The 13,170-nt window shown below is 44.2% G+C and overlaps 2 protein-coding genes across 4 annotated transcripts in view; both read left to right on the forward strand.

Moving 5' to 3' along the window:
- DECR2 (2,4-dienoyl-CoA reductase 2) overlaps positions 1-644 on the forward strand; it is a 31,347-nt gene extending 30,703 nt beyond the window's left edge. For both annotated transcript variants that reach the window (XM_070761012.1, XM_070761011.1), the window contains exon 10: positions 183-644. Coding sequence is in view for 1 of the 2 variants with exons in the window: in XM_070761011.1 (XP_070617112.1) it covers positions 183-217 (35 nt within the window). In the remaining variant the exon portion in view is untranslated. The remainder of the gene's footprint in view (positions 1-182) is intronic.
- An 8,928-nt stretch (positions 645-9,572) lies between these two features.
- Positions 9,573-13,170, forward strand: part of RAB11FIP3 (RAB11 family interacting protein 3) — a 110,701-nt gene continuing 107,103 nt past the window's right edge. For both annotated transcript variants that reach the window (XM_070761013.1, XM_070761014.1), the window contains exon 1: positions 9,573-11,106. In XM_070761013.1, the coding sequence (XP_070617114.1) occupies positions 10,207-11,106 (900 nt within the window). In that variant the 5' untranslated portion in view covers positions 9,573-10,206. The remainder of the gene's footprint in view (positions 11,107-13,170) is intronic.

Raw genomic sequence — 13,170 nt, forward strand, 5'->3', positions numbered from 1 at the left:
AGAAGGCGGTCCCGGAGATATTCTGGTCCGGTGCCATGAAGGGCTTTATAGGTCATAACCAACACTTTGAATTGTGAATTTCAAGGTCATATTTCTCTACTCTGGATATTTCTTGTTGTCCCCCCTTCCATCTATTTGAATATCCCATCAAGGTCACTTCCTGTCTCCTTGGTTTGTTACAGATTTCTGGAGCACGGAACTAAAGAGAGAAAAATGAGGAATGGACCCCGGATATTTTATGGAAGCATCTTCAGTTCTTCTCCGCAAACCGTCTGTAGCATTATATGGATAATGGGCACTCACCTTTCCTAGTTACAAAGGTAGTTTAGGTAACCTGGGCCAAGCTGGCTTGTAGGATAGGGTCTTTGTCGCACAAGGATTGGTGATGGTGGTGGCACAAAAAGCTACAGACTGCATCTTGCTCACCCACAACCAGAAGGGTGGTTGAGGCCGAAGTCCACCAGCGGCAGAAACTGCTTTGACTATGATTGGATTGTAAACCTTCGTATCATTCCCAGTTCATTCTCAATCCCAATTTCGGGTCCCACGTGGTGAGTCTGCATTTATCAGGCTCCTGCTGTGTGTGACATCATCTGCCCCAGGTCTACACCCCTAATAAAATAAATACTCTACTTTTCAACAAACTCCTTTTATTACAACCCTGCAAATCCCCTAATTTGGGGCGGAATCAGGGCGACAGGATAGAGCTGAGCATTTACTGACCGGATACCCTTCCTGATGCCATGCAGAAGTTCTTGTTCGTCTTGTAGTTCTGTCAACCCATTCAGTAGCCATTCCAAGGAAAGATTTGCTCCGGGATGGTTGGATGTGTTTGATGGAATATTGTAGAGATGGTCAACCCTTATTTCTTCCCAGGGTCTGTACTTTTTAAATTCCTGATCACTGGGACGGGGGCACAGGGCAATTGCTTACAGCAGGGGTGTCCAAACCTGTCCACTTTAAGACATGTGAACTTCAAGTTCCAGAATTCCCCAGCTGCCCCATGCTGACTGGGGAATTCTGGGAGTTGAAGTCCACTAGTCTTAATAAGCTGCCAAGGTTTGACAGCCCCAGCTTAAAGGGTGACACCAAAGTTTCTCGCCTTTTTAAAAATGTGGTGGTGGTGAACTTATACAACGTGCTAAGAGCAGGAATGGGCCTTGTATGTTCTAACCTCCAAAATTATTATTTTTGAAAATGATTTTTAAAAATGCCCTTATTATAGTGGCAAAAACAATTCTGAAGCTGGATCCTCATCTCTTGGTTCAACACACAAAAATGCAAATAATGTTTTAAGGCTGCTTTTAGGAGATTTTAAAGGAAAAAATAGATGTACAAACACTTCCTCGGGAAAAGGTACCGTATTTTTATAGCCTCGGGTCAGAAATGGAGCTTCCAGGACTGGGGATAGTCTATCTGAAAGCCAGTTTGCAAAGGAGGAACGGCCACGAGGCGGCTGGTGCATTTGTGCCATTTGGTTTAAAGGCATCTGGCTTAGAAACGTGGACAAAGAAGTACAAGATAGGAATTCCAGAACCCATTGTTCACGTCCACTTCCCCCCCAACAGCCCCTTTGCCTTTCCCAGGGTGGGTTTCTGCCTTTCCCTGTCACGGAGTTGTCAAGTGAATTGTTGCTAAGCAATTAATCCTTCCTTCCTCTCCAGAGCCAATGGGATTCCTGAAGCTGCCACTCTTGGCAATTCTTTGCGTAGCTATAGTAACAGGCAGGTGCTGGAGGCGGGAAGCATCCCTTGTCTCCAAGGATGCAGGCTTTTGACCAGGCGGTTATCTTGAGCTTGGGGCAAGAGCATGCTGGTCCTTTTTAACAGGGAGGGTATTTTGTCCCGTCTCCCCAAAATGCATCTTGTCTGTTGCAGATGACTTAGCTCAGTGCTGTTGCCTCTGTTTCCCCAATTGTAGCTCCCAAGGGGGGGGTCCCTGAGACTATTTGATTAGATACACCAGGCAGGCAAGTTCAAAAGGAAAGTAAAAGAGTTGACATGGGCGTGGATAACACATAATCTTATTTACTGATTTATAAGGCCTTTTCATTTGGACTTCTGGGCAGTGATTCTGGACAGTGTACAATGTAAATACCTCCTCCTCCCCATCACAAATAGGATACAGGTGAAACTCAAAAAAATAAAATATTGTGCAAAAAATTCTTTTGTTTCAGTAATGCAACTTAAAACACGAGAGAGACTCATTACATGCAAAGCAAGATAGTTCAAGCTGTGATTTGTCAAAATTGACAAATCCACCATCTCCTTGTTTTAGTGATCGCAGGTAATATTCTAATTTTCTGAGATGCTTATATTTTTCAGAGGTCTGATATTGTTCTGTGTACAATCTTTGTTTTATTGACTGCATATAATATTCTAATTTCCTGAGATGGTGGATTTGGGGTTTTCATGAGCTGTACCCCATAATCATCACTTAGGACATATCACGGGCACGGCTTTAACTATCTTACCTTGCATGTAACAAGTCTCTCTCATATTACAATATGGGGGCAATAGGCTGGCTCTGTTAAAAAGTGCTATTGCTAACATGTTGTAAGCCGCCCTGAGTCTAAGGAGAAGGGCGGCATAAAAATTGAATGAATGAATGAATGAATGAATGAATGAATGAATAAATAAATAAATAAATAAATAACGTTTCATCTTTTAAGTTGCATTACTGAAATAAATGAACTTTTGCATGATATTCTAATTTTTTGACTTTCACCTGTATAAATAGAAAACCAAAGTGATAAAATCTATCTGATTCTGACATCCACCCCAAGTTGACTTCTTGGGTGTGAAAACACCTTCCAGTTTCCTCTCTGGTTCAAATTTTAGACTGCAAATTCTGTAATCTGCTTGTCTGCTCAAATTCCATATTTACGAATGGCTCTTTAGAAGAGGGTTGTCTCTCTCTTTCTCTCTCTCTCTTTCTGTGTATATATACAATACATACATACATTTGCTCAAATGCAGGGCGGCATTTAACATTTTAAAAGCTTGTTCTGGCCTTGAGAAATGTACAGTTAATTATTCAGGAGTGGACAACTGGAGTTCAATTCCTGGCTAAGGAGAAATTAATCAGAAAATCTTGTCCTTTTATTCCTTTCCTCTTGTTAAAAGACTTTTTTCCAGATATGAAAATGCTTTGGAGCTCCAGGGAGGATGGTCCTCCTGAGGTTGGTAAGGAAGAGACAGAATGCAAGAGGAGGGATTGAAGTGGTGGGTTGGTAGGAGTAGATATATAGGACCCAAGAAAAGTGTTTATTAAGGGCTCATGCCAAACATAATGGTATCTCTACCTACAAACGCCTCTGCTTACAAACTTTTCTAGATAAGAACCGTGTGTTCAAGATTGTTTTGCCTCTTCCCAAGAACCATTTTCCACTTATAAACCCTAGCCTCCGAAACTGTAACCAGAAAAGGCAGGGAGAAGCCTCCGTGGGGCCTCTCTAGGAATCTCCTAGGAGGAAACAGGGCCGGAAAAGGCAGAAAGAAGCCTCCGTGGGGCCTCTCTAGGAATCTCCTGGGAGGAAACAGAGCCTCCACCCTCCCTGTGGTTTCCCCAATCGCACACATTATTTGCTTTTACATTGATTCCTATGGGAAAAAATGATTCTTCTTACAAACATTTCTACGTAAGAACCTGGTCACAGAATGAATTAAGTTTGTAAGTAGAGGTACCACTGTAATTCTGGGAATTGAAGTCCGTGCATCTTAAAACAAACAAACAAGTCTTCCGTAAGGCCTTGAAAACGCATCTCTGCCTATAGGCCTGGGGTCACTGAAATTTTAACATCTACCCCGGTCTATGAGTGAAGAATGATAGGATGAATGTGGATGATTGGGTTTTAAATATATAAGGGGTTTAGAATTTAGATTTCTATGTGTTTTAGTATAGAGATTTGTAGAATATTTTAATATTAGATTGCTTCATGTTTTGTACTTGTTTATTGTGAGTCGCACTGAGTCCTCGAAGAGGGACGGCATGTAAATCTTATAAATAATAGAAAGATAGAAGATTGACAGCATTTTATCTTAGGATGGATATATGTTTATTCCAGGCATGTTTAAATTCAGTTACTGTGGATTTACCAACCACGTGAGGTTAAAATAATAATAATAATAATAATAATAATAATAACAACAACAACAACAACAACAACAACAACAACAACAACGATAACAATAACCACCTCACAAATAGAGAAGAGGGGAAAAAATGGAATCTAGAAGAGGCAGGGTGAACCTTTATATTTCCCAGAATGCCCTTCAGCAGAGTTACGTTGAGTGCTGAGGGGAATTATGGGAAATAAAAACAGTTGCTTAATTCTAAAGGCCTGTGCTTTTCTTTCAGGCCTTCATAAAAGTTGTAAATGACAGAGAGGGGGAAGCTTGTTATCCTTATCCATCTGCTTTTTTCACATCTTCAAAAACAAGAAAATACTTATATTTTTCCCTTTGAAATGTCAGTTAGTCTATAGCTGTTGCATTCTTTCATGTTGGTTTAAAGCTCCGGAAGATTGCTTTCGGACAAGCCTGTTTGCTTTCTTCTCTGATGCCCAAATATAATCGGTAACACGTCCAGCTTTTAATGACAACTGACATGTTTTTATACCAAGGAGGCCCTTTCTCGCCCAGGCCTTGCCTGTCTTATGCAGTTAATTCATCCCTTTTTAATTTGCTTTGTAATAGACTTGGCGTCCTATCCTATGTGTGGAGCTGGGCAAGATTTTGGCTGCACGCTAAATTAAGAACCAGTGAAAGATCTCTGGGGATGTAAGAAACAAACACCTTCTGAGTCCAAAATACAATGTGATTCAGTGCTAATAACAGGGTGTTTTTTGGGTCTTAAATGTTTCTAAAAATAAGAAAAAAGAGGCCACTGCATGATAAAACAAATTTGAGGTTAAACATACTGTGGGGGTGTCTTATTTTGGGGAAAATAAGGCATCTATCCATCCATCCATCCATTTATCCATTGGTCTATCTATCATGCTTCCCTGAAAATAAAACCCTGTCTTATATGTTTTTGAACACTGAAATAAGTGCTTGCCTTATTGCCATGCACTCAAAAGCCCAATTGGGCTTATCAGAGGATGCCTTATTTTAGGGGAAACAGGGAAGTCCTCGACCTATGACCCCAAGTGAGCTCAAAATCTATGTTAAGCAAGACAGTTGTTAAATAGCTTTTGCCCCTTTTTTTTGCACCACCATTATTAAATGAATCACTGAAGTTAAGTTAGAAACAAAGCCATTGTTGGTTACTTGAGTTTCTTTTAGCATGTTGCTTGATTCCACCGCTGGGCTACTTAACCATGGCTTTTTTTTAAACCATAGTTTAATCCAGGTCCCATCCTTTATTGCTCTGGGTGGAGATGCTTAGGGAGTTAGAATTATTTCTTCAATTGTTGAAAAGGGTTGCTTGTCCCAGAGAAACTAATTACACGCATGACTGGAGAATATTTGTATTGACTGAATTCGGTTTTAATTAAGTTGAGATGAGATTAAATTTAGCTTTTGTCATGGCTTCCGTCAGCCTTTTGGGAGATGTCACTCTAGGCCTGTCGCTAGATGAGGTTCAGCATAAAATTCGGCATTTCTTTCTTAGTCATAGCAGCGATGGAACAAAAGAGGAAAATAGAATTTGGCTAGAGAGCAAACGGGCTGATGCTTGTTGGATTAAATGCCTTTAAAATGAAATAGATAAATGCCTGAATAAGTACGGTGAAAAGCGTTGTAAATCCTCCAGATTTGGAGGCAGTATATCTCTGAATAGAAGGCTCGGGTTTGTGTTGGCAGTTTTGGAAATTAAAGATTAGAAGATGTAAAACTTGGCATGCTTAAAAAGGTAAAAGAAGCGTTCATACTTTCCATAGTATGAAAATTCATCTATTATATCAGATTGCGGTAATCTGTATATTATCCTTCGGTTGTTCTTGACTTAGCGATCAGAATTGAGTCAGGAATTGGGATCGTAAATCAAAGTGTCACATGACCAGATTGGACATTATGACAGCTTTTTACAACAGTCATTAAGTGAATGTGGCCATTGTTAAGCAAATCCATTTTCTTAACCTGTTATTTTTTTTTGGCCAGGAACTGGAAGTAAATACCAGAAATTAGCAAAAACAAAACTAGCCAAAAATTGTGTTCCATTACCAAGGGACAATGCAAGCAGCCATAAATGAAAAACAAGCACCCAATTGTGTGACTGCGGAAAAATATTTGGCTGTCATAATTCTGAAAGCTGATTGCACATAGCTCTGGGAAGGTCCATCATGACTTTGAACAGGTATTAAGTAACCTATCATAAGTGTAGAATCCCCTGTAGAGCAGAAAGTATGAAGCACATAGTTTCTTAGATCCATGTACCAAAAGGGATTGCTACACATACTGGTGTATTCTCTCTCTCTCTCTCTTTGTGTGTGTGTGTGTGTGTGTGTGTGTGTGTGTTGTGATGTCCAGCGGTGAAAAACCCATCTCTCATTTTGTATTCAGGGCTGAGAGGCAGTTTTGATATTTGAAACGGGAGCTACTGGCCCTTTAAATGAACTAAAACCACCACGCCACTCCCGCGCATGCTTACTGGAGGTGAGCATTGAGTTGGAATACTGACTCCAGCGTCTCCTTGCCTGCGGAGTCTACCAGTGGCGGTGACTGAAAACAAAAAGGCAATAAATCTTACGGTTCACCAGAGGTGACCCTCCAGACAATTAGCACAGCCGGTTGAGTTTGTGAACTTTTGTTTCCTGCAATGAGGTTTATGGGGGATATAATAATAATCCTGGTTGAGATGCAGGGCGTCTGGATCAGGCCACAGAGGTTGCCCAATGACAAGAAAGAAATTATGGAAATTATGTGGTCTTTTAGAAAGTGGCATCAATTTTCTGGATGGCCTTTGCTCCCCAAATGTTTGCAAGTTTGCAACTTCTTGTTTTGCCATGATCACTTCAAAAATAGCAAACAAAAATAACAGCAATATAGTATCCACAAGCAAAAATGAAAACACATACAAGTTGGTATGTATATCATTGTGAATATGTTTAAACTAATACTTCCCAGCCACACTATGGTATGATTTATTGAATTAACCTTAATTAAATAAATTACAGTTAATTGTGTGTTGTGCTAACTCTGTTAATTAATTAACAGAATTAGCACAACATACAGTTGCTAAATTATCCAGGAACAAAATGAGGCACGTGTCTTGTGCAAAACCCTAAATTGGGAAGAGTCCCAGAGAACCTTTTATATTTGGTTAAAAGGCGTCAGCTTTTGTGAACCCCAGCTCGCTTCATCAACCTTCAATCCACTGAGTTTCTGTAGACATGATGAAGAGAGCTGTAGTTCAGGAGAGGTGATGCTTTTTAACAGAATTAATTCCTGATCTAGTCAGAAATTGGAAAAGGGGCTACCAGACTCCTGATTGTTATCATTATGGTTCAGAGGTCTCCAACCTTGCCAATTTTATGAGGTGTGCACTTGAATTCCCAGAATTCCTCATGTTCATTGCATAATTTACCCAGATATTTAGACTGGCATGTTTATTCACATTATTATTATTACAAGTAGTCCTGGACTTAACACCACAATCACCCCCCAAATTCAGATTACGAAGAGAGACAGTTGTTAAATGAGTTTCCTCCATTTTACGACATTATTATTATTATTATTTATTAGATTTGTATGCTGCCCATCTCCGCAGACTCGGGGCGGCTCACAGCAGTGATAAAACAATATACAATAGCAAATCTAATATTAAAGTCTAAAATAATAATTTTACATTAAAAGCCTAAAAACCCCATTATATAAAAAGCATACACACAAACATACCATACATAAAACTGCACAGGCAAGGGGAGATGTCTCTGTTTCCCCATGCCTGACAGCAGAGGTGGGTTTTAAGAGGTTTACGAAAGGCAAAGAGGGTGGGGGCAGTCCTACTCTCTGGGGGGAGCTGGTTCCAGAGGGCCGGGGCCGCCACAGAGAAGGCTCTCCCCCTGGGTCCCGCCAGCCAACATTGTTTAGTCGACAGGACCCGGAGAAGATCCACTCTGTGGGACTTAACCGGCCGCTGGGATTTGTGCGGCAGAAGATGGTCTCGTAGATATTCTGGTCCGGTGCCATGAAGGGCTTTATAGGTCATAACCAACACTTTGAATTGTGACCGGAAACTGATCGGCAGCCAATGCAGACTGCGGGTTGTTGGTGTAACATGGGCTTGCTTGTTAAGTGAGTCACTGCAGTTGTTAATAACATGGTTACTCATTGGCCTCCCCATTTCATTTTGCTTGACAGAAGGTTGCAAAGAGGATCACATGATCCAAAGGGTCATAAATATGAGTCAATTGCCAGGTGTGATCTGAAGTTTGATCACGTGGCTGCGGGGAAGCTGTAACGGTCGCAATTGTGGAAAATGGTCATAAGTCACTTTTGGGCTGAGTTGTGAATCGCTGCAGCTGTTGTTAGTAAGTTAGTCTCCCCTCCCCTCCGTTGTTAAGTGAATCTTATTTATTTATTAGATTTGTATGCTGCCCCCCTCCGTAGACCCGGGGCCGCTCACAACAATAATGGGGAATCTGCTTTCCCCAATGGACTTGGCTTGTCAGAAAGGTCGCAATGGAATCACGTGACAACCCCCCCCCCAAAAGAAACCCCACACTGCAGACCGTCATAAATATGAACCAGTGGCCAAGCTTCGGAATTTGGATTATCGGACCGTGGGGGATGCCGCAAAGGTGTGCTGTCACACTGTTGGTGTGCTTTGAACGGTCGCTAAATGAACAGTTGTAAGCTGAGGACTATCTACCTTCCTAGGCACTGCAGAAAAGGATCCTCTACCCCAGGGGTCTCCAACATTGGCAACCTTAAACCTGGCGGACTTCAACTCCCAGAATTCCCCAGCCAGCAAAGCTTTTGCGACCTTCTGACAAGCAAAATGAACTGGGGAGGCCACTGAGTGACCGTCTTATTTAACAACCGCAGTGATTCATTCAACAACTGTGGCAAGCAAGGACGTCAAATGGGGCGAAACTCACTTAACAACTGTCTCTCTTTGTGATGTGAATTGGGGGGGGGCGATTATGGTGGCAAGTCAAAGGCTACCTGCAATAATAATAATAATAATAATAATAATAATAATAATAATAATAATAATAATAATAATAATAATAACAACAACAACAACAACTAACAATAATAACAACAATAATAATATGGATAAACATGTCAAATTCAGATGTCTCCAACCTTGGCAACTTTATGAGGCGTGGACTTCAACTCCCAGAATTCCCCAGCTAGCAAAGCCAAGCTTGGAGACCAGCAAAGGGAGCTGGGGAATTCTGGGAGTTGAAGTCCACGCCTCATAAAGTTGCCAAGGTTGGAGACCCCCTGCTCTACTCAATTGTAGCAGCTCCTAGGAAGGGACCCCCAATTTGATGAGCCAGACCGGGGTGGGTGGGAGGGCAGTTGTCGCCGACGGGCCCACGCCAACCAGCCAAGCCTGGCGCGGAAGGGAGGGGGAAAGCGGGCGAGGACCGTGCTGCACAAAGCCGACCCTCCTCCGCCGGGGAGGAGCCGCCGGGCAGGCCGAGCCGAGCCTCAGCCGCTCTTTCCTCCCTGCAACCGGCTCTCGGGAAGAAGGAGGAGAAAAAGAAGCTGCCGCCGCCTCTTCCTCCTCCTCCTCCGCCCGGCGCCTTTTGCAAGCAAGCGGGGCCGGGAGACTCCCGCCCGGTAGGCTCAGCCAGCAAGCCCGTGGTGGTGGGGGCTTCCCTCCTCGGCTCGGCCTTTGGCCTTGCAGGCAGCCCCTTGCGGGGGGAGGCGGCTCCCCTCTTTTTTTTCCAAATCTCCCCCTTTTGCATCCTTCCCCCGCCTCTTTTTTTCCCTCTCTCTCTCCCCGGGCCGGGAGAAGCGGGGGGCGCGCTCCCGCTTTTTTGCGCGGCCCCGTCGGCGAAGGAGCACCAGCGGCTGCCGGCGATGCGAAGGGCGCGGAGCTGATGGAGGCGCCCCGGCTGCGCCCCCCAAAAGAGCGGCGAAGGAAGAGACGGCGAAGGCGGCGAAGGCGGCGGCCGGAGACCTCGGCTGCTCGGAGGGGGCTCCGCTCGCACGCCCCCGCCGGGGGAGGAAGAAGAGGAGGAGGAGGAGGGAGGAAGGGGCTGGAAAGACGCCACCCTCGGCTGCCTCGCCACCTTCCCCGACGGCCATGGAGCTCGCCAATCCGGGCAGCCCCCCGGAGCCTCGGGGGTTGGGGGGTCTCCACCAGCCGCCGCCTCTGCTCGGCCCGGAGCTGCTGAGGGTCCGGTCTCCAGGGACCCCCGTCGGGGGATGCGCCCCCAGCGCCGGGATGCTCTCAGACGCCACCCTGGAGCAGGTGCTGCTGCGCGGGCTGGCCGAGCGGGGTCCCCGCCGAGCCTCCTCCTCTTCCTCCGTCGGAGCCTGCCCGCCCGGCCCGTCGGAGCCAGACGCTCCCCCGGCCTCTCCGGGACGCGACGGCCCAATCAGCCTCGGGGAGAGCGACTCAGGTGCGGGAGATGATGGCTTGCCAGACGCCGTCGGGCCCATCCCGGAGCCGGAGGGAAGCGCTGCTGCTGCTGCTGCTGCGGTGGAGCTCTGGAGCCCTTTAGCAGAAGGACCCCTTGCTCCGGATTTACCACCGGAGGCAGTTACGACGCCGGGAGACTTGGACGCAGAGGAGCCTTTCTGCCCCAATTCGGAGACCCTCTTTCTGGATTTAGCAGCCCCTCCAGCAGAGGACGCTTCCTCCTCCTGCTCTTCCTACAGCCCGGGGCTCTTTCTGGATTGCTCCTGGATGGAGGAGATGGACCCCACGGATTCTCACACGGGCCAGGGTCCCCCTATGTTAAGGCCTTTAGTGGCAACCACTTCCCCGAGTAGTACTTTGCTCCCTCCTCTCCCGTCTTCCAACCCTCTCGCTCCCCACTTACCTTTGGGGCAGGCCCAACACCTGGGCGAAGAGCTACCTGGCTGTTTGGAAGATGCTCCTCAACTCCGAACGGTCTTCCGAGCTCTGGACCAGGATGATGACGGATTTGTCCGGATAGAGGAGTTTGTGCAGTTTGCCACTGTCTACGGAGCGGAGCAGGTAACCTGGGGTTGACCGGGATTTCGGGTTTTAATGGGGGCCCCTTTTCCAACCTTGGTTGACAAATTGGGGCCTGTCAATCTTTATTATAAGGCCTTGGTTTCCTGCATTCAGTTTTGGTCGCCAGGATGCAAAAAAGGATGTTGAGACTCTAGAAAAAGTGCAGAGAAAAGCAACAAAGAGGATTAGGGAGACTGGAGACTAAAACATATGAAGAACGGTTGTAGGAACTGGGCATGGCTAGTTTAATGAAAAGAAGGACCAGGGGAGACAGGATAGCAGTGTTCCAATATCTCAGAAGAAGGAGTTAACCTATTTTCCAAGGTAGAACAAGAAGCAATGGGTGAAAACTAAACAAGGAGAGAAGCAACTTAGAACTAAGGAGAAATTTCCTGATAGTTAGAACAATTAATCAGTGGAACAGCTTGCCTCCAGAAGTTGTGAATGTGCCAACACTGGAAGTTTTTGAGAAGAGGTTGGATAACCATTTGTCTGAAGTAGTGTAGGTTTCCTGCCTAAGCAGGGGGTTGGACTAGAAGACCTCCAAGGTCCCTTCCAACTCAGTTGTTGTTGCTGTTGTTGTTGTTGTTTATCCAGAAAGGAATGCCCTGAAATCTATGCAGGTTTGTCCTTGATTGAAGAATTATCTGCAAACTAAACAATAGTTGCTAGTCTGGTTACAGAGATGGTGGCGGCCTGATCCGGCTGCAGTTCTGGCTAATGGTAGTGCCTGGTTTGTTTAGGCTCAAGTTTATTTGGCTTGCAGGGAGTCAGATTACAGATAAGGCTCCGTGTGGTTTCGGTGCTGTTTTCACCAGTGCTGTTACGTACATCCTTGGGATAACAAATTTGGCCAGGCCCTAAGAAACTTCATTACCAGGAATTTTTATTTTTGGAACTACAAATAGGGAAATAATTCAGATTTCTTGCTTTTTACCTGCACATTGATAAGGACGCAGCCTTGCAAAAATGTTTGGTGTGTGTAAACTTGTACACGGTTTGAATGAACAATGTAGAGAATCAAATACATTTAAAGAGCCAAAATTCAGAGAATAGGAACATTATCTCCTCTAATAACATGGACCCAATGAGATCAAATTTAACATCCTGTTCAAGTTAGTTAGGGCTGTCTTAATTAATTCAGTGAAGCAAGAACCAGATAATGTTGCACTTCGGTTTGTTTTGGGATTGGTTTGGTCTAGGATTGTAGGTGAATCCAGCTGTGGTCCCTGGTTAACTATGATTTATGGCTTAACATACTGTAGGGATGCACCTCCTTTCGTGGTTTATTCTCTAAACTGGGGTGGTTCTTGATTCAATGTGTAAACCGGATCGCTGTAAAACATTAGGCCTAATTCATATTTTCCAAAGCTTGTACTGTACATCTTAGATTTCAATGTCTTTCATCCTTGGCACACGTTGGGAATTCTGGGAGTTGAAGTCCACATATCTTAAATTTGCGAAGTTTGGGAAACATTGACCTAGATGATAAAAATAGAGGAAGGGAATTAGCTGAGATGGTTCTATCTATGAGTCACTTAATTTATTATTATTATTATTATTATTATTATTATTATTATTATTATTATTATTATTATTTAGATTTTTACAAATAGACATTGACAAAATTGAACGGGTCCAAAGACAGGCTACAAGAATGGTGGAAGGTCTTAAGCATAAAACGTATCAGGAAAGACTTAATGAACTCAATCTGTATCGTCTGGAGGACAGAAGGAAAAGGGGGGACATGATCGAAACATTTAAATATGTCAAAGGGTTAAATAAGGTCCAGGAGGGAAGTGTTTTTAATAGGAAGGTGAACACAAGAACAAGGGGACACAATCTGAAGTTAGTTGGGGGAAAGATCAAAAGCAACATGAGAAAATATTATTTTACTGAAAGAGTAGTAGATCCTTGGAACAAACTTCCAGCAGACGTGGTAGATAAATCCACAGTAACTGAATTTAAACATGCCTGGGATAAACATATATCCATCATAAGGTAAAATACAGAAAATAGTATAAGGGCATACTAGATGGACCATGAGGTCTTTTTCTGCCGTCA

Source organism: Erythrolamprus reginae, chromosome 9 (assembly GCF_031021105.1).
Source record: "Erythrolamprus reginae isolate rEryReg1 chromosome 9, rEryReg1.hap1, whole genome shotgun sequence".
NCBI lineage: Eukaryota > Metazoa > Chordata > Lepidosauria > Squamata > Dipsadidae > Erythrolamprus > Erythrolamprus reginae.